This window comes from Peromyscus leucopus, chromosome 14, assembly GCF_004664715.2.
Source record: "Peromyscus leucopus breed LL Stock chromosome 14, UCI_PerLeu_2.1, whole genome shotgun sequence".
Taxonomy (NCBI): domain Eukaryota; kingdom Metazoa; phylum Chordata; class Mammalia; order Rodentia; family Cricetidae; genus Peromyscus; species Peromyscus leucopus.
In genome coordinates this window covers 68,812,154-68,829,513 of record NC_051075.1, presented here as the reverse complement: position 1 = coordinate 68,829,513, position 17,360 = coordinate 68,812,154, and the positions used below count along the sequence as shown (strand labels likewise).

General features: G+C 42.1%; 2 protein-coding genes across 3 annotated transcripts in view; one reads left to right on the top strand and one right to left on the bottom strand.

Annotated features, from left to right (window-relative positions):
- Cpsf2 (cleavage and polyadenylation specific factor 2) overlaps window positions 1–9,674 on the bottom strand; it is a 29,413-nt gene extending 19,739 nt beyond the window's left edge. The window contains exons 1-5 of one of the 2 annotated variants that reach the window (XM_028888243.2): window positions 9,530–9,674; window positions 3,286–3,467; window positions 2,204–2,363; window positions 2,019–2,124; window positions 445–574 (exon numbers count right to left, since the gene is read on the bottom strand). In XM_028888243.2, the coding sequence (XP_028744076.1) occupies window positions 445–574; window positions 2,019–2,124; window positions 2,204–2,363; window positions 3,286–3,434 (545 nt within the window). In that variant the 5' untranslated portion in view covers window positions 3,435–3,467; window positions 9,530–9,674. The remainder of the gene's footprint in view (window positions 1–444; window positions 575–2,018; window positions 2,125–2,203; window positions 2,364–3,285; window positions 3,468–9,529) is intronic. The other variant, XM_028888244.2, reaches the window with a different exon arrangement.
- A 33-nt stretch (window positions 9,675–9,707) lies between these two features.
- Ndufb1 (NADH:ubiquinone oxidoreductase subunit B1) lies at window positions 9,708–17,360 on the top strand. The gene is made up of 3 exons (XM_028888245.2): window positions 9,708–10,004; window positions 15,681–15,819; window positions 17,247–17,360. Exons 2-3 carry the CDS (start codon window positions 15,689–15,691, stop codon window positions 17,281–17,283), a joined length of 168 nt encoding a protein of 55 aa, XP_028744078.1. The 5' UTR covers window positions 9,708–10,004; window positions 15,681–15,688; the 3' UTR covers window positions 17,284–17,360.

Sequence of the window (17,360 nt, the reverse complement as noted above, 5' to 3'; positions counted from 1 at the left end):
GTACAGATGTAGCAAAGGAAGTCTGTAGGACAGTGAGCACACACACAAAATTTACACTATTTTTCTGAATATCAAAGGAATAATGTAAAATTATAACCATCATATTCCCCTTTAAAGGAAATCTGTTATCAAATATCATTAAATTAGATGGTAATTACTACCCAGCCCCCAAAGACAAGAAGTCACAAATTTCTATCAAGAAATAAGTCAAGATCATATAAAATAAATTCACTACTTTTTGAACACCTCCAGGGAAATATCTGCTTCATAGAATAGATATTGACATATAAAAAGTTTAAAGCTCTACAATGAAAATACTTAGTATTTGACATTTTTAAATTGCTGTAGAGTTCTGATGAAAAAACAAAAAGTTGCTTCTAATTTTCCCTTCAGTGAATGAAACAGTAACTGCATTGCTTTTAGCACATGTGTAGATATACCTACATCTCCCTCTTGTGGTTGAAGTCAACGGCATAAACAATTTCTTCTTCTCCATCCTTGACTATTTTCCATATTGTTCCTCCTATCATATGACCGGCTGGCAGGGGTGTGATAGACAAACCATGGCCTTTGCCTACATAACAAGATAATGACAATACTCAGATATTTTTCACAACCCCAAGGACAGATGTATTTCTAGGTTATGTTAACAGCAACATGTTCATTGGTACAAACTTCAGATGTTACAACGCTTACAGTGAACAGAAAGCCTCCTCTCCTGTCTCCAGCTACTCTACTCCCTTATTGGAGACAACTGTTCTTCTCATTTCATTGTGCATTCCCCCAGAGTATCCAGCTGTGCTTAGGAATACTGGGTCAGAAAGCCAGCACACTATTATTCAGCATCAACTGTACGTTGTATTTGTAGTGACATGGACTGAGTCCTGGGACGTACGCACACCAGGCAAACACTACATCTCCAGGACTAAGTTTTGATATATGTATTGCACAAGTAATTGCCAAGTTGTTTCCGCACCTGTTAATCTAACTGATAGAATAGCAATTCAAACCTCATTATGGTAAAGAATTTACAAAACCGAACAAAAACTAAGACTAGTCCACTAACGGTCATTTTTTGGCTTAATCGTTAGCATCGACTGCTGCTGTTATCACTTTTCTTGGCTGGCTTTTTTATTTTTATTTTTTAGATAGAATTTCACTATGTACAGTCCAGGCTGCCTGAACTGGGCCTAACTGGGCCTTGAACTCATGATCCTTCTCTCAGGCCTCCCAAGCACTGGGGTTACAGGCATGAGCCACCACACTAGCTACTGTGCCATGTTTTTAATGCCAGAGTTCACATTTAGGAACTTTGGTAACAGGATTCCCTCTTGCAGACTTGGTATTTGATATCCTTATTAAGTAATAAATTTTCCACTATGCTCTTCAAGTATTTCATTTGCTTCGGTTATTACATTTAGGGCTCTGAGTCACTTTGTCTCCTCAACCTAACTGTAAATTATAAGGAAGATCCAGATATATTAGCTTTGTTCATTTTACACTGTTTCCCACCTAGCTATGAGGACATCCAAGCTGTTAACATATTGTTATTATTTAGTCTGAAATATTTTGAAATTCTAATGGAAATTCCAGGTAGAAAGTGCTAATCCCACCTCATCTCCCCCAAACAGGGTTTCTCTGTGTAGCCCTGGCTATCCTGGAACTCACTCTGTAGACCAGGCTGGTCTCAAAACTCAGAGATCTGCCTGCCTCTGCCTCCCAAGTGCTGGGATTAAAGGCATGCACCACCATGGCCTGGCAGAAAGTGCTAACTTTTATTCCCACACCACAGTGCCTATAACTTGCACTATGAAGTCCTCTCAGTACTTTTCAGAAGGCAACTCACTCATTACTCCAGGCTGGGTAGGATGTGGCTAAGGGTAGATTCCTTGCCCACTTAGCATGAGTGAGGCTCTGGGTTGGATCCCAGCACTGTAAAAACTAAAAAGCTAAAAACAAAAAGAAAAAGGAAAACAACAGAACTTCCACTCCATCAGTTCATCAATTTACTACATTACCTTTCAAGTTCACAATCTGAGAGAATTTTAGCTGCTGTATTTTATCAAAGGCTGCATCCACATCATCTAATGTAAAGAGAGTAAAATCTTCGGTATTGTGTCGAGACTAAAGAAAAACACAAGCCAAGGTTAAAAATGATCATGAGTGGAGCACAGAAGCCCCCCTTGTTAACTGCTTCACTTACCTGATAAAGATCGTACATGAACATCTGCCCCATTTTATAAACAGGAATTGTAGCATAGATGGCACAGTTCAGACCCAGCTTCCCCACAGCGAATGGAAGGGCACCGAGGTGGAGAGGGTCGGGGTGAGACAGGAGCACCGCGTCAATCTGGTGAACATGCCTGTGAACACAACCAAGGGGCAGCTCCGTCAGCTCTTTAAGCATAAAGGGCAGAAGCACCGTCATGATTCCCCTACTCTAGACTCAAGGCTAGCTGAGGTAGAGAGCAGACCCCAGGGCTAAGACAGTGACACCATGAACTGTAATTACTACTGTTAGAGTATCCGCTGTGCTTTAAGCCACTTCAAAGGGAAACCATAGACACCACATTTAAGTTGATCTTGGATGGGTATTACCTATGCTATTAAAGTTAGGAAATCAGCTTGGAATTGAGGAAATTGTAAAGGAGCGATATTTAAATGCTCAAATAGTTGGTACTGACTTTGCTTCAGTTTTCTAGCTTGATAACAAAATAAAATGACAATTGTTATAAATATCATTAACCACCGAAGCATATGCCCTCAAGGGCAACAGGATTAAAGGAGATGCCTTAGAGATTTTTTTTTCTTTTTTTGCTTCATGTTCTCCTTTTTCATTCATTAATAGTAATAATGTAGCAAAAGTAACTGTTTTTCCTGACATATTTGTATCAGTAGATACCATTCAAAGAATAAAGTCACAATGTTGACCACAGAGACACAGAAAGTCAGGTAATGTGATCGAGGACAGAGCTTTCACAGGGAAGTGCCGGAGCCTCTCCTCAGGTTTTGACAGATTCATTCTCTTTCCAAAAATTAAAGAGCACACTTTCCGTGGTCAACGCAACAACGTTTTCCCGAATTTCAAAACCAAAACTTATTGGCCAATCAAAACTTTGTCAATGACAATGGTTACAATTTAGCTTTCTGCCATAAATAAAACTTACTGTAAACCAAAGAAATGATAGCAATAGTATATAACATCAGAATGACATTATACAAGTATAGAAAAAGTCGAGGATCTGGCTTTTTTAAAGCTGATTTAAAGTACAAACTGTAACTTACTTCCTCAGGGAATCAATAATGTCCATAGAGAAGTGTTCATCCCAGCCACAGTCCAACAAAAACCTAAACTCATCAACCTGGAGAAGATAGCAAAGTGCAGACTCCTCTTGGACCCCAGAGAGGGTAGTTAATTTGATGATGGATGTCATCTTTCTGGTCCGCTAATGGTTACCTAAACGGTGCTTACAAATAAAAATACAATTAAACATAAAGCATGGTCCACATTAACAGGCAAATTATTTCAATTTTTAAGTGTGCCGAAATTCCAGAGTCTGCTTAAAATTTAACATGTTAAATCCATTCCATCCCAGCCACATGTAAAAGTATAACCTTGTTTACAGGGTCCTTCAGAGGCTCCCCAGGGCGTGCCTGTGAATAGTAGGGAACTTTGGAATCACTGATCCAGATTTCAAATCAACTTCTACATGATTCAGGGCAAGTTAATTACCTTTCCTTACCTAGGGACTCCAGTCCATAAAACATTAATATTAATATACAAATACAGAGGGTAGAGGATTTCAAATATTTTTCTCTATGTAAGAGGTCTTAAATATAGGGACTCTCTTGAGAATCTGATTAAAAACCATGGCTTCTCTGTAGCAGGAATCTTAAAAGGTCTTATTAATAAAAACAAACCCGGAGCCAGGTATTGGGGTGAACACTGAAAGACCAGAGAGACAGAACAGGCCACAGCTAACCTTACCTGGACAACTTCTCAGCTGATCCTGTTTCCTCAAACTAGAAGCCTCTGAGTCCTCATCCAGAATGAATCTCAACTGAACTGCTGCTAAAAGCCTAAAAGCTTAACCAGCTCTAGTTCCTGGTCCTCAGGCCTTATATACCTTTCTGCTTCCTGCCATCACTTCCTGGGGTTAAAGGCAATGTCACCATGCCTGGCTGTTTCCAGTGTGGCTTTGAACTCAGAGATCCAGACGGATCTCTGCCTCTGGAATGCTAGGATTAAAGGTGTGTGTACCATCATTTTCTGGCCTCTATGTCTATCTAGTGGCTGTTCTGTCCTCTGACCCCAGATAAGTTTATTAGGATGCACAATATATTGGGGGACACAATATTGCCTTTCTCCCACACTCCTTTCTCCCACAATCCTCAACACACCCACACGGGAAATGTATATACTCATAGAAACTCACATACTTTTCAGGAAGCTTAATGTTAACAACACTTGTGCTACATTGTAAGCAACAGAAAAACATCTTAATGTTTGTAATTCTGACAGTATCGTAATGTTCCCAATTCCCAAAACAAAACCTGACACAAAGTAGGCACTCAACATAAATCCAATGCAATGTATATGGGGATATCTACTACACATTTTCCAAAAAGACTAATATGAATACTCTTTTGTAGTAAATTTGTAGGACAAAGTTTTTGGTAAAAGTCAGTGAGATGGCTCAGCAGGTAATGTAGGAGTCTACATTTAAACCATTCCAACTCCCTTTTGTTTATTTATTTAATTTTTTTTTATTTTGGTTTTTCAAGACAGGGTTTCTCTGTGTAGCTTTGTGTCTTTCCTGGAACTCATTCTGTAGCCCACACTGGCCTGGAACTCCCAGAGATCAACCTGCCTCTGCTTCCCGAGTGCTGGGACTAAAAGTGTGTGCCACCACTGCCTGGCCTCCCTTTTATTTATTTTCTTTTTGAGACAAGATCTCATGTAATGTAGATGGCCTCTCTATGCAGCAAAAGATGACTTTAAACTCCTCATCCTCCTGCCTCCCCTTCCTAAATACTGGGATCATAGGCCTGGGTAATCACATCTTACTAGACTTGAGCCATTTGATAACATTAATTGGCAGAAGCACATAGTAGCTGTTCTAGTAAGTTAAAATCTGAAATACACTGATTTACTGTATTCCTATTTGAGGTATGAGAAGTAAGCACATGCATTTTCTATTATTTTTGTTTGTCTGTTTTTAAGATATGGTATTATGTAGCCCTGGCTGTCCTAGAACTCACAATGTAGACCAAGCTGGCCTTGAACTCACAGAGCTCTACCTCTCTCTGCCTCCAGATTAAAGGACTATTAAACACTATGCCCGGCTTAATTTTCTACTCTATAAACTTCTATTTGGGGGGAGGGCAGTGCTTGAATTCAAACTTGGGGTCCCATACATGTTAAGCAAGTGCTCTATCTAGCATTGAGCTGAATGCCCAACTCTTTAAAACTACTTCAGCTCTCAGTGTTACTTAATTATGAACTCAAAATACAAAGTGCTTGCAGGTATAACTGAATGAATTCCCATTAAAACTTTTACAGAAAGACTCATACTCAACAGATGGAAAATATCATGTAGGTCCTTATGGTAAAAATGTATTCTTATCAGACATTCATTACTTACTGATAACTCAGCCGAAGATATGATAAAATACACATTCAGAAGAGTTCTTTATAAATCTTAAAAAAAAAAAAAAAGTCTTGTGGATGTAATGTAATTTGCTTGTTTATAATTATGGTGTTTTAATTTCTACATCTTTCCCTCAGATCATGAGCAGAAGTAGCACATGCTTTTGTTTGTCTGGTTTTGTTGTTTTCGAGACAGGTTTCTCTGTGTAGTTTTGGTGTCTCTCCTGGATCTCCCTCTGTAGACCAGGCTGGCCTTGAACTCACAGAGATCCCTGGCTCTGCCTCCCAAGTGCTGGGACTAAAGGCGTGCACTACAGCCCTCAGGCCCAACCATTTTCAAGATAGCTGGCCAAGCTGTTTGTCTGTTTTTTAAGACAAGTTCTTCCTATGAAGCCAGGTTGGTCTGGAACTGAAAAGCCCAAATGGCCTTGGTTCTTTCTACCCTGACCTCAGCCTTTCAAATGCTAGGATTCTAGGAATGTACAATCATGCCTCGCCCTATATATTCTATTTTAAAAAAGAAAAATTGGGGCTGGAGAAATGACTCGGCAGTTAAAGGCACTTGCTGTTCTTATAGAGGACCTGGGTTCTGTTTCTAGTACCCACACAGTGATTCATAATGATCCATAACTCCAGTTCTAGGGGACCCAAAGCCCTAAACTCAACAAGGCATCAGACATATATATGTTGCACATACATTCATACATACATATATACAGGCAAAACACTCATACACATAAAATAAAATATCTAAAAAGAGAAACAATTGTAAGGTGTTAATTTACTAAAGGGATAAAACAATCATGAGCCAAACTGGTTATAACCTGCTTACATATACAGTTTAGAAAATGAATTTTAAAAATTCTCAATTGCTTCTGTTATTAAAAGAACTAAGATTACTTATTAAAGATTTATAAGGTCAGGGCAGAAAGAGAAAAGACGTTCAAAAGATTGGAATAACATCAGTTAAGACACAAAACACAAAGTGAAGAACTCAGCCTGCCATGCTGACACAGAAAGACAGACAGACTGACCTAATGCGCAGGAAAGGCCCAGCTGAAGGGGCCTGGATACCCTGGATCTAGTTCTACAGGCAATAAAGAAGCATTTAAAATTTCATTAACAAGCCGAGTGGTGGTGGCCCACGCCTTTAATCCCAGCACTCAGGAGGCAGAGCCAGGCAGATCTCTGTGAGTTCAGGGCCAGCCAGGACAACTACACAGAGAAACCCTGTCTCGAACCCCCACTCCCCAAAAAAGAAACTTCATTAACAGGAAGACGGCATGATACAGGCAACTCTGTACTGAAGGAAAGCAGGTGATGTGCATGACTGAACACTAACAGAACAGACACAGAAAAGATGTTTAATTAGACTCCAAATACTTCTCTCCACTTCACTGAGTTTAGTCTTTTCGTCCTGACTGTATTTTATAATTCTTTATCAGTTCATTGGTTTTTAGCTAAGTAGTCAAGGCTGAAGGTCTTCCCTTTATTTCTCTGGGAAGTATCAATTTGTCCCCTATCAATTTGGGGTTGTTTTTCCCTCAGAACACCTTGACAAACACCATCCCTCTTCTATTCTACTGTCAACACCTGAACGTCTGGCCTCATTACCTTACCTTCCGGTTTCTCCATTTCTTCCCCTGCGGCTCTCCCTCCCTTCATCTCAATGGAAACACCACTGCCAGGTTAATCTAAAACATCCCTACACACATTACCCTTTGCTCAAAAGCCTTTGAAGGCAGGGCTGGCAAGACAGCTCAGGGGTTAACTTGAACCTGCGTTCAATCCCTCGTATCCACATGGCGGAAGCAGAGTAACTACTCCAACAAGCTGCCTCTGACCTTCATCTGTGCACTGTGGTTCATGCATGCACCACACATAAAGTTTAAAATTAACAAACAAACAAACAAAAACCAAAACCCTTAAAAATGTCTGATTGCCTGAGGGGAAAAAATAAAAACAAATAACTTAAGAGTGTTATTACTTGCAGGTGGGGTGCGGAGTCACAGGAAGCTGCCTGGACATCAGTTTACTCTTCTCTCGGGGTCTGGATCAAATTTTGCCCCCTTACTCTTCTCTCGTCATTAGTCTAGACTAACAGAACTCATAGCCACAGATGTAATCTAAGGTTTTTCACAGCCACATTTAAAAGTAAAAGAAGGTAAAGCCTGATGTTTTATATTTAACAGTCACCATTTCAACACGTGATCATTTAACGAGTCTGTTTACATTGTTTTTGTACTGTCTTCAAATTCCAGTACATCTTTGACCCACCTCATTTCAAGTGCTCGATATTGCATGTGGCTAGTGGCGACTGTAACAGCAGAGGTCTAGACTCCCAAATCAATGCTTTAGGCTGCGAGACACTGTGGTTTTGCCACTGCTAAAGAGCAGAGCTGGCACCATCCTGTTTTTATGTATCTGTCTCAGACTGGATTGCAATGGTGTCACCCATCGTGAGGCCTCCAGACTAAAAGCGAGCCACCCCTACCAGCAAATTAATACTCACTAGTTGAATCCTATGCGGCATTTACTTCATTCTCTTGGTCTTTCTTCTCCTGCCTTTGATGGAGGTACTTAGTGCCTTACCCGAATGACTGCAATTTCATCTAGTTTTCTTGCCTCAAGTTGGTCTTCCATACCTTTACCATGCCTACTCCCTACAAGTATGCACTGGCTTCCTGCTAACTATTGAATACCATCCAAACTGGAAATCAAGACCACTCCCAAGCTCTTCACAACCCCCAATTTGCACCTTCAGTCTTTTGTTTTCAAATCTCCCTTAACAATGCCCAACCTTCTCAGGTTTTTAATCCCTGTTCTGCATGCAGGAGTGACCTTGTTTTCCCAGGTCTAGCAAATTCCTTCTGATCCAGATCAGGTGCAGCCTTTTCATTGTCCCCAGGTAAAGTTGGTTGCTTGATTACTTAGCACAAAGGAGGCACAAAGAATATTTGCTGAACAGATACTGAGTGTCTAAAAGTGATCGTCTTTACATCACCCAAACCAAGCATAGGGCTCACAGCAATATAAATGCAGGCTGAAAGCAGTGAAATTCCTTCAGGGTAGTGATTTTGACTATCTCTGCTTCATCCCGAATATATACTTGCTTTCTCAAGAATGAGCGTGCATGGTTGAGGACAACCAATGAGAAGTATGCAAAAGTCTAAGAATAAAGATGGGTCTGGACTAGTCCTGGGGCTTAGAGAGTGGGAGAAGCCTCCCCTCAGTCGTTCAGGTAAAGAAGGGCTTTGAAACAGGCAAGGGAGTTGGAACGTTTAAAGGTTAGAGGGCAGGCAGATAGTGGCTTAAGTTCTCCCGGTCACAGAGGGTCAGACCACTGGGGTTAGAGGTGGCTTGACCTCTGGTTTCCTGAAAAGTATGTAAACAAGGAAAGTAAGAATGAGGTCTCGGGAACCACAATGACTGTGGAAGCACTAAGAGCGACAATTCTAACAAGGCGCGGCATAAACATCTCCAGAGTCTTTGAAGTTAAGGAGCCAAGAGGGCACCTGGCCTCGTGGTCTCTGAACCCAAGATGGGCAGGGAAGGCTTGGGGGTACCGCGGCACCACGGAAAGGGGTCCAGGCTGGACTCGGATTAACTCTTAGCTCCAACAGGTTGAAAGGTCAAAGGAAATATACAGGAGGGAGGGAAGGAGCAAAGGAGAACCGCAGGAGCGCCACAAACACCCGGAGGTTCCGACCCGTGGAAAAGTCACTTCCCTTTCCCCTTGCGGAACGCTTATTCCAGGAACCACGGAGACGGTCGCAACCGAAACTGCGGGAGCGCGTCAGGGCGACACCGGGCCGAGGAGGGAACCCCGGGAGGGCCTCCTCCCAGACCCGAAGGCTCCTTTCTTTTTCCCGTCCTCACCTGCCTGGTCAGGCTCCCCCAGCACCGTCCACGGCCCTTCCCAACCCCCAGTAAAACCCAGGTTCAAGTGCGAGCGGGGCAGGCGCGCGCTCAGCGGCGGAGGGCGGCCGGCAGGAGCTCCGGTGTGGCGGCCGCCATCTTGGGCCTGAGGCGAGCCGCTGAGGCGGGGACGACCCGGGCGACACCATCTGTGGGGGTGGCGGGGGACCGGGTTGGGGAAGACGACAGCGCAAAAGCTCACCGGATCATGTCAAGCTTGGATCCAGGTTTTATGCAGAACCTCTCCTGACTATGGAAGCTTAAAAATTAAAGGAATCAACGAGAGATTACGAAGAGAGCGAGGCGTTGGTTGACGTCGCCACCCCTCTCCTCAGGGTGGCGCGGAGAGTGGCAGCTCCTGAGGTCACAGCTTCCGCCAGTGGCCTAGCTCCCTACCGCTGCCCTTGATCGTGCTGTGCTTGTCACCGGGCTGCAGGTGGGTTTGGGGACCCGGGCGCCCCCCGTCGAGATGGTGCAGGCGGGAGGGTGCTGGGGAAGGCAGGGTCGCCCTCGGGGACCATTCCGGGCTGCCCGCTCCACACCTTTTACCAAGGGTGCTCTGATGCTGGCTTAACCAGAGCGTCTTTGGGGACCACCCGATGGCTTTGCCCTCTTGGGACTGGAGAGGGCACGCGGGGATCCGGCTCTGAGCCCACAGCAGGGAACGAACGTTCCAGAAGCCCCGCACATTCGCCCAGACCCAGACATCTGCCCCCTCGCCCAACTTCACTCTCCTAAACAGGAACCATTTGCCTTTTAAAAACATGACTTTATGCCTGGTTTCCAGCTTGTGCATGTCACGATCTCAAGGGTCCCATTGCCCTACGCATTCAGTTCTGTTTTCCATGGCTTAGGCGACACTTTGTGAGTAGTACTTATAAAGTCCTGTGGGATCCAGTTAGATACAAGGTTTATCTCTTTAAATGCCTACATGTTTCTAAAGTGAATCCAGAGCGGACTCACTAAAATAACACGCCAGTTTGTTTTCTTCTTGGAAGGGGAAAGAAAATTGTGTTAGAGAAAAATATTAGAAAAAAATTGTGGGTTTTGTTGTTGTTTTTTAAAAAACAAAAAACAAAAGTTGGTTATGGTAGTGCACGCCTTTAATCCCAGTGCCGCAGAGGCAGAGGCAGGTGTATCCCTGTGAGTTTGAGACTAGATTGGTGTACAGAGTTCTGGGTTACATAGTGAGGCTCTGCAAAGAAAAAAAAAGTTATTTAAATGTTTACCTCTGTACATAACGTGGAGACAGTAGAACACAAGAGCTTAAGCCATGTCACGATAAAGATTGCCTGGGTATTATGCTAATCCCATCTCTTCACTCTATAACTTAAAGCAAGTTACTTTACCATGACTGAACTTGGATTTCTTCATCTGGAAAAAAAAAATGCCCACTGCATTGAGACATGGTTACTTAACAAACCTACAGTGCTAGAGAGGACTGTATGACTTAGTGATTATGCTGAGGCACCTCTCAAAAGTGGCCCACAACTGTAATTCCAGCTACTTATGAGGATGAGGCAGGGGGATAGTAAGTTTGAAGTCAGCCTAGCAACACAGTAACTGTTAAAAAATAATAATAATAAAATAAAAAGATTCAGCTCCTTAGAAGTTTGACAAAAAAATTGGATCACTTTCTTTTTTCAGAGCTGAGGGCCGAACCCAGGGCCTTGTGCTTGCTAGGCAAGCACTCTACCACTGAGCTAAATCCCCAACCCCTGGATCACTTTCATATTAAAAGATACATGACCAAGGCAGTGTGTGCAGCTCTGTATTAGAGCATGTGCTTTACAGAGCCAATGCAACTCTTAGCATCCTCCCTTCCTCCCCCGTCCCTCCATGTGAGTCCTTACTGCTCTAAATGAAACCCAGTCCTTTTTTCCTTTAAGAAACACTATGGTTCCCACACCATAATCCCAGAACTCAGGAGGCAGAGGCAGGTGGATCTCCATGAGTTCAAGGCTAGCCTGGTCTACAGTGTGAGTTCTAGGACAGCCAGGGCTACAAAGTGAAACCCTGTCTAGAAAAACAAAACAATCCAAAAAAACAAACATCAACAACAAAAGAGAAATGCTATAGTTGCTCCAAATTCTGAAATAACAAAATTATTTTATGGGCCCTCATACAAAGAGACACCCCTGGGGCTAGAGAGATGGCTCAGTGCTTGCTGCTTTCCCAGAGGGCCTGAGTTTGGTTCCTTAGAACCCGTATTGGGTGGCTCACAACACCAGCTCCAAAGGGCTCTGATGCCTCTCGCCTTCTCAGACACCTGTACTCATGTGCACAGGCATGCGCGCGCGCACACACACACACACACACACACACACACACACACACAAATTAAAAAAATAAATCTGAAGAGGTAAAAGGAGACTATTAATATGTATAATGCCTCATAAGCACCAGCCAGGAATATAATCCTTAAAGCAGTTCATTGGCCCTGCCTCATGCTAACATTCTTAGCTCATTCAAAACCTAGACTTACCTCAGTGAAGCTTGTCCAGTCCTCACCACCTTTGCCTATACTAGATGGAGCTCTGTGGATTTGGGCCCGTGGCCGAGATCCTCACTCTATGTCTCCTCTTACCCATTTTATGGAAAATCATTCTGACTAACAGAAGTCCGTCTTTGCCCTCCCTGTTCATCTACTTGCAGGAAAATATCCATGCAGATGTTCACTGCACTGCTCCCAAGCCCATTGAATATATAGTGTACCACTGTAATATGAGACACCTTTCTAGGACTGAGGCTTGTCGTTATCTCTTATGGATATTCCTTCATGGTGACTGAATCCTACCATGGAATCTATAAAGAATCCTTTTCTTAGTACCATTGTCATTATGTCTGGAGTCTATAAGAACCCATATGTGGCAAAAGCCCCATAGGCCTACTTCATCTCTTCTAAATAGAGCCAGACTAAACCTATTTCTTAGGATGCCAGTAGTAATGGCTTGTAGCCTACAGGTAGCTGAGCTTATTTTAAACTCTTCTGAGCTGGAAATCAGTAAGTACTCGTTAATACAAAATGATATCTAACAGCTGTGGAAATGATGAAGCTAATGCCTCTTTTTTTTTTTTTAACATTTATTTGTGTGTGTGTGTGTGTGTGTGTGTGTGTGTGTATGTGTGTGTGTACCTTCATGCCACAGCATACATGTTGGTGCAGAGGTTAGAGGACAACTTTCAATTGATGGTTCTCTCCTTCTATCATGTGGGTCCCAGGAATCAAATTTAGGTCCTTAGACCTGAGGGCCAGTGCCTTTACCTGCTGAGCATGTTTCTGGCCCTTCAGTTTGCAATAAGGACAGGAAGTGTAGGTGACCACTGAGTTTGTGGAACTTGAACAGAGGCTCATAAACATAGACATTGTCTAGTATTTCGTAGTTGAGTGCTTTGAAAGTAAGTTCATATTATTATCAAGGGTCTTTATCATCTCCAGTCTTGACTTGCTCAAGTTTACAAAGCAGGTAAACAGTTCACTTGGTGAGCCCTTGGTTAGCATTCCAAGAGCTACTTTAAATAAAAGTGATACTACTTAACAAAGGCTAAGAGAACCACTGTCTTCTAGGAAATAAAGTAAGATTGGCTTTACATTTGTATCTTCAAGAAGCATTTGTATCCAGATCAGTGGGTGAGTTGTTCCGAGTCTGTAAGAGCCCATATGTGGCAAGAGCCCCATAGTCCTAACTCATTTCTTTTCTTGTCAATGGAGCCAGGCCAGTAGTAATGGCTCTATTCTAGTCTCATCCTGGAGATGAGGCCAAAGATCCCCTAGTTTAAAAAAGACTCCCCAGGTGGTTCTGATGTGTGGTTAAGGTTGAGAATTCCAGCTGTAGCTAGGCAACTACAACATAAACTAACAAATGGACAAGTTGTAAGTAAACTGGAATTTGCTATAAGGAACATGGCATATTCTGAACTATATATTAACTGCAAATTTTACCTCAATCTGACGAGTAGAATTGTGTTCGCATACAGACTCATATAGGAGGTGAAGCAGGAATGGACTCTACATAAGCCGAGCACAGGCTGTGCTAAGCACTTCTGGCAGTAACGCATTCCTTCTCCCAGGGTTGTCACCTCCTCTCGGCCACTCACGTGAAGTATCATTCATATGTGGGTGTGTTATTGTTTCAGCTGTGTACAAATCTTAACATAAAACTGGCAATTCAGTGGCGTTTTTATTGAATTCAGAGGCGTTTTTATTGAATTCAGCACACATTTGCTATTTTTTACTTGATTCCCAGTTCTGTTCTTCTTTATCTGCCCTTTGGAAAATGTTAAAAGCTAAAAAGCACTTAATAACTAGGAATATCAACTCAGGGAGAGAAAATGGGCTATGACACAGGAGGCATTGTTTGGAGCGGACCTGAATTTGAACAGCAGCTTGCAATCATTAGCTACTTGAGTTAAGCTGTTGGGTTTTTAGTGTATTTTACTTTTTGCTTGTTTTGTCTGCATGTATGTGTGTACACCATGTTTGAGCCTCGTGTTCTTGGAAGTGAGAAGAGGTCACCGGATTCCCTGGAACTGGAGTTATGGATGGTTGTGAGCTTGAACTTGTGTACTGGGAACAGAATCTACATCCTCTGCAAGAACAAGTCCTTAATCACTGAGCCAGCTCTCCAACCCTGAGTTAAGCTGTTTTCATACCATATAAAATGAGGATAAGAGTTACTCCACATTCTATACAGAAATATGATAGCCTAGGCTCCAGTACCATTTAATAGGCACCATTCTATAAAATTCTTTATCTTTTATAGTCATTTAATTTTCTGATACTGTGACATTATGTTCTTTGCAATTTTTTTTTATCCTTCAAAAAATAGTTTTCAATAAATTTATCTTTACTGAAAAATTCTAGCCAGGTGGTAGTGACAAACACCTTTAATTCCAGCATTTGGAGGCAGAGGCAGGTGGATCTCTGTGAGTTGTAGACCAGCCTGGGCTACAGAGAGTTCCAAGACAGCCAGTGTTACACAGAGAAACCCTATCTTGAAAAACCACACACACACACACACACACACACACACACACACACACACACACACACAAAGTCAACCCAGTAAAATAATATTGAGTTTGCATCTGTGTTGTGAGAGCACCCACAAATATTTTACGTATGTGGAAGTTGAGAAGCAACACAGAGATGCAAATATTCACTTTACAGGTAAAATTTTCTAAGTTCTCCACTTCTTTGCTCTACAGCATATCAAATCACCGATGAAATGAAAAATAAGATTTCATAAATAGTGTGATACAGTATAATTTTTTAAAAAGCTTTATTTTATTACGTAGTGTTCTGCCTGTATGTATGCCTGCACGCCAGAAGAGGGCGCCAGATCTCATTACAGATGGTTGTGAGCCACCATTCTAGATGGTTGCTGGGAATTGAACTCAGGACCTCTGGAAAAGCAGCCAGTTCTTTCAACTGCTGAGCCATCTCTCCAGCCCCACAGTATAATTTTTATTACATTTATTTGTGCATATGTGCATGCATGCATACATGGAGGTCAGAGTATAACCTGTGGAATGGTTCTCTCCCTCAACCATGTATGTGGGTTCAGGGATCAGTAAGTGCCCTCACCCGGTGAGCCATCACACTGGCCCAAATACAGTGAATCTTATACCAACCACTGCTGTCTAGTTTAGGTTTTAATTGCATTCTGATGCCAAGAAAACCTAAAGAGGCTTGTTATGCTTTAATCTGTCATGTCCGCAGCTATCTTCTCATTTCAGATAAAGATTTAGAAGATAATTTGTTTTAAGCCAGGTGTGGTAGCTTATACTTGTAGTCACAGCACTAGGAAGGCAGAGTCAGGAACATCTGTGGCAGGCTCAAGGTCAGTCTAGTCTACACAGTGGACTCCAGAACATAACTGTAGCAAGGTTGAGCCTGTCTCAAGAAAATCTCCAAAGCACAGGGTACTTATTAAAACACTAGTTGTGCATATTAATGGAATTCCCATTCATACAGCATGCATTGATTATATCCATCCTTCCATCCTCATCCCCTTCCTACAGTGTATTGTTCCCAGCCCCTAGTAATCCCTTTCCTCCAACATTTCAAAGGCAGATGTATTTTAATTTTATTTTCCCCCCTCTGTTTTAGCAATCACGATGCTTCAGCTTATACGTGACTACTGGGTTCATGTATTGGTTCCCATGGGATTTGTCTTTGGATGCTATCTAGACAAGAGGAATGACGAAAAGCTAACTGCCTTCCGGAATAAGAGTATGCTATTTCAAAGGTTAGTTCACGAGGCTCTGGTGCATTTGGGCTCTTTTCCAAAGATAAAGATGTGGGGTTTTTTTTCTACTCTGATGATTAACAGACAAATGATGGATAGATACTTCAGGCTTGTTATTTAATCATTGGATGAAATTGTATGATTACCTCTGGAATGTAAATCTTTAGTTCATGATCTAGCCCTTTCAGATCTTTGAAATTTCCTGTTTTTCTTGTATTAATTTTTTTCATAGTGACTTTTTTAAAAATGGTTTTTATTTATGTGTCACATATTGTGTGTGGGTACTCTTTGAGGCCAGAGGAGGGCATCAGGTTCCCTGGAGCTGGAGCCTCCCAGTGTGGAGATCCTATGTGAGAACAATAAGCACTCAGAACCACTGAGCCATTTTCCAGTGCCCTCATTATGCAGATATTTGTGCTTTTCGTCCCCTTCACTGGTTCCCTTCCTCTCCCAAATGGACTCCCTTCTATTTTCATGCCACATCTATTTAAATCTAGATTTTGCGTGATGGGAGAAATGCAGTATTTTGTCTTTTCTAATTTTCATGACCTTTTATTGTTGCCCTTTCCCTTGAGGCCTCCCCTCATAGTTCCCCCTTCTGCAAAGTTAGAATTTTTAAAAGTGTATTTTAGTGTAGAAACAAAAGTGAAGCCAGCTGCCCCAAACCTATCATATATGCTTTCATATGTGTTACTGTATATGTCTTAAGCCATGATATAGCTGAAATAAATGGTAATACTGTGGCATCACTGCTTGAGAGCTTAACATATGGTGACTGAGCGGTGACACCAGCAGTTGCCAGGGTCTATGGCACACCTAACAAGACCAGATAGTGTAGCTATCTGCCAGTGGCTATCGCGTTCTGGATTGGAAGCTCAAGGGATAGAGAGACTAGTAGCATCCCGTGCAGGTGTGGTTCACAAGTCTGGTATTTCAAGAAAGATAAAATGAGCTGCAAAGAATCTAGAAGCCATTAAGTGCACTCAAAAGAACAGAGCTATCATGTAAATAAAGAGATTACTGTTCTTTGAGCTGGGAAAGAGACAGTAAAAGTTTATGAGAGAATTGAAGGAATGTTTAGATTAATCTAATGTAAAACTTCAATAAGTCAGTTTGATAGAATGTAAACAAATATAAACTTCTGGCCCTCTCAAAAAAAATTTACATGGGGGCTGGAGATATGGCTCAGTGGTTAAAAGCATTTGCTGCTCTTAAAGAGGACCCAGGTTTGGTTCCTGGCACCCACATGGTGGCTCACAACTGCCTAATTCCAGTTCCAGGGGACCCACTGCCCTCTCCTGGCATGCTAGGACACCTGCGCACACATGGTCATGTATATACTCTAAGGCACACACATACACATAAAATTTTAATATTTTCTGTAAGTTGATTTACTGTTTTTCCTTTCTTTATTTCTATTCACACAGGGAACTGAGGCCCAATGAAGAAGTTACTTGGAAGTAAAGCCTGTGGCTAAATCACAGAATATTCACATTTTAAAAGTTATTGGAGAAATAAAAACATTTATTAATTAATTGGAA

What these genes read in the sequence shown, in the direction of transcription:
- Ndufb1 (XM_028888245.2), top strand. Translation starts at nt 15,689, where the DNA reads ATGCTTCAGCTTATACGTGACTACTGGGTTCATGTATTGGTTCCCATG. An exon ending in AAGAGTATGCTATTTCAAAG is followed by an intron (nt 15,820 to 17,246) that starts GTTAGTTCACGA and finishes CTATTCACACAG; the next exon opens with GGAACTGAGGCCCAATGAAG.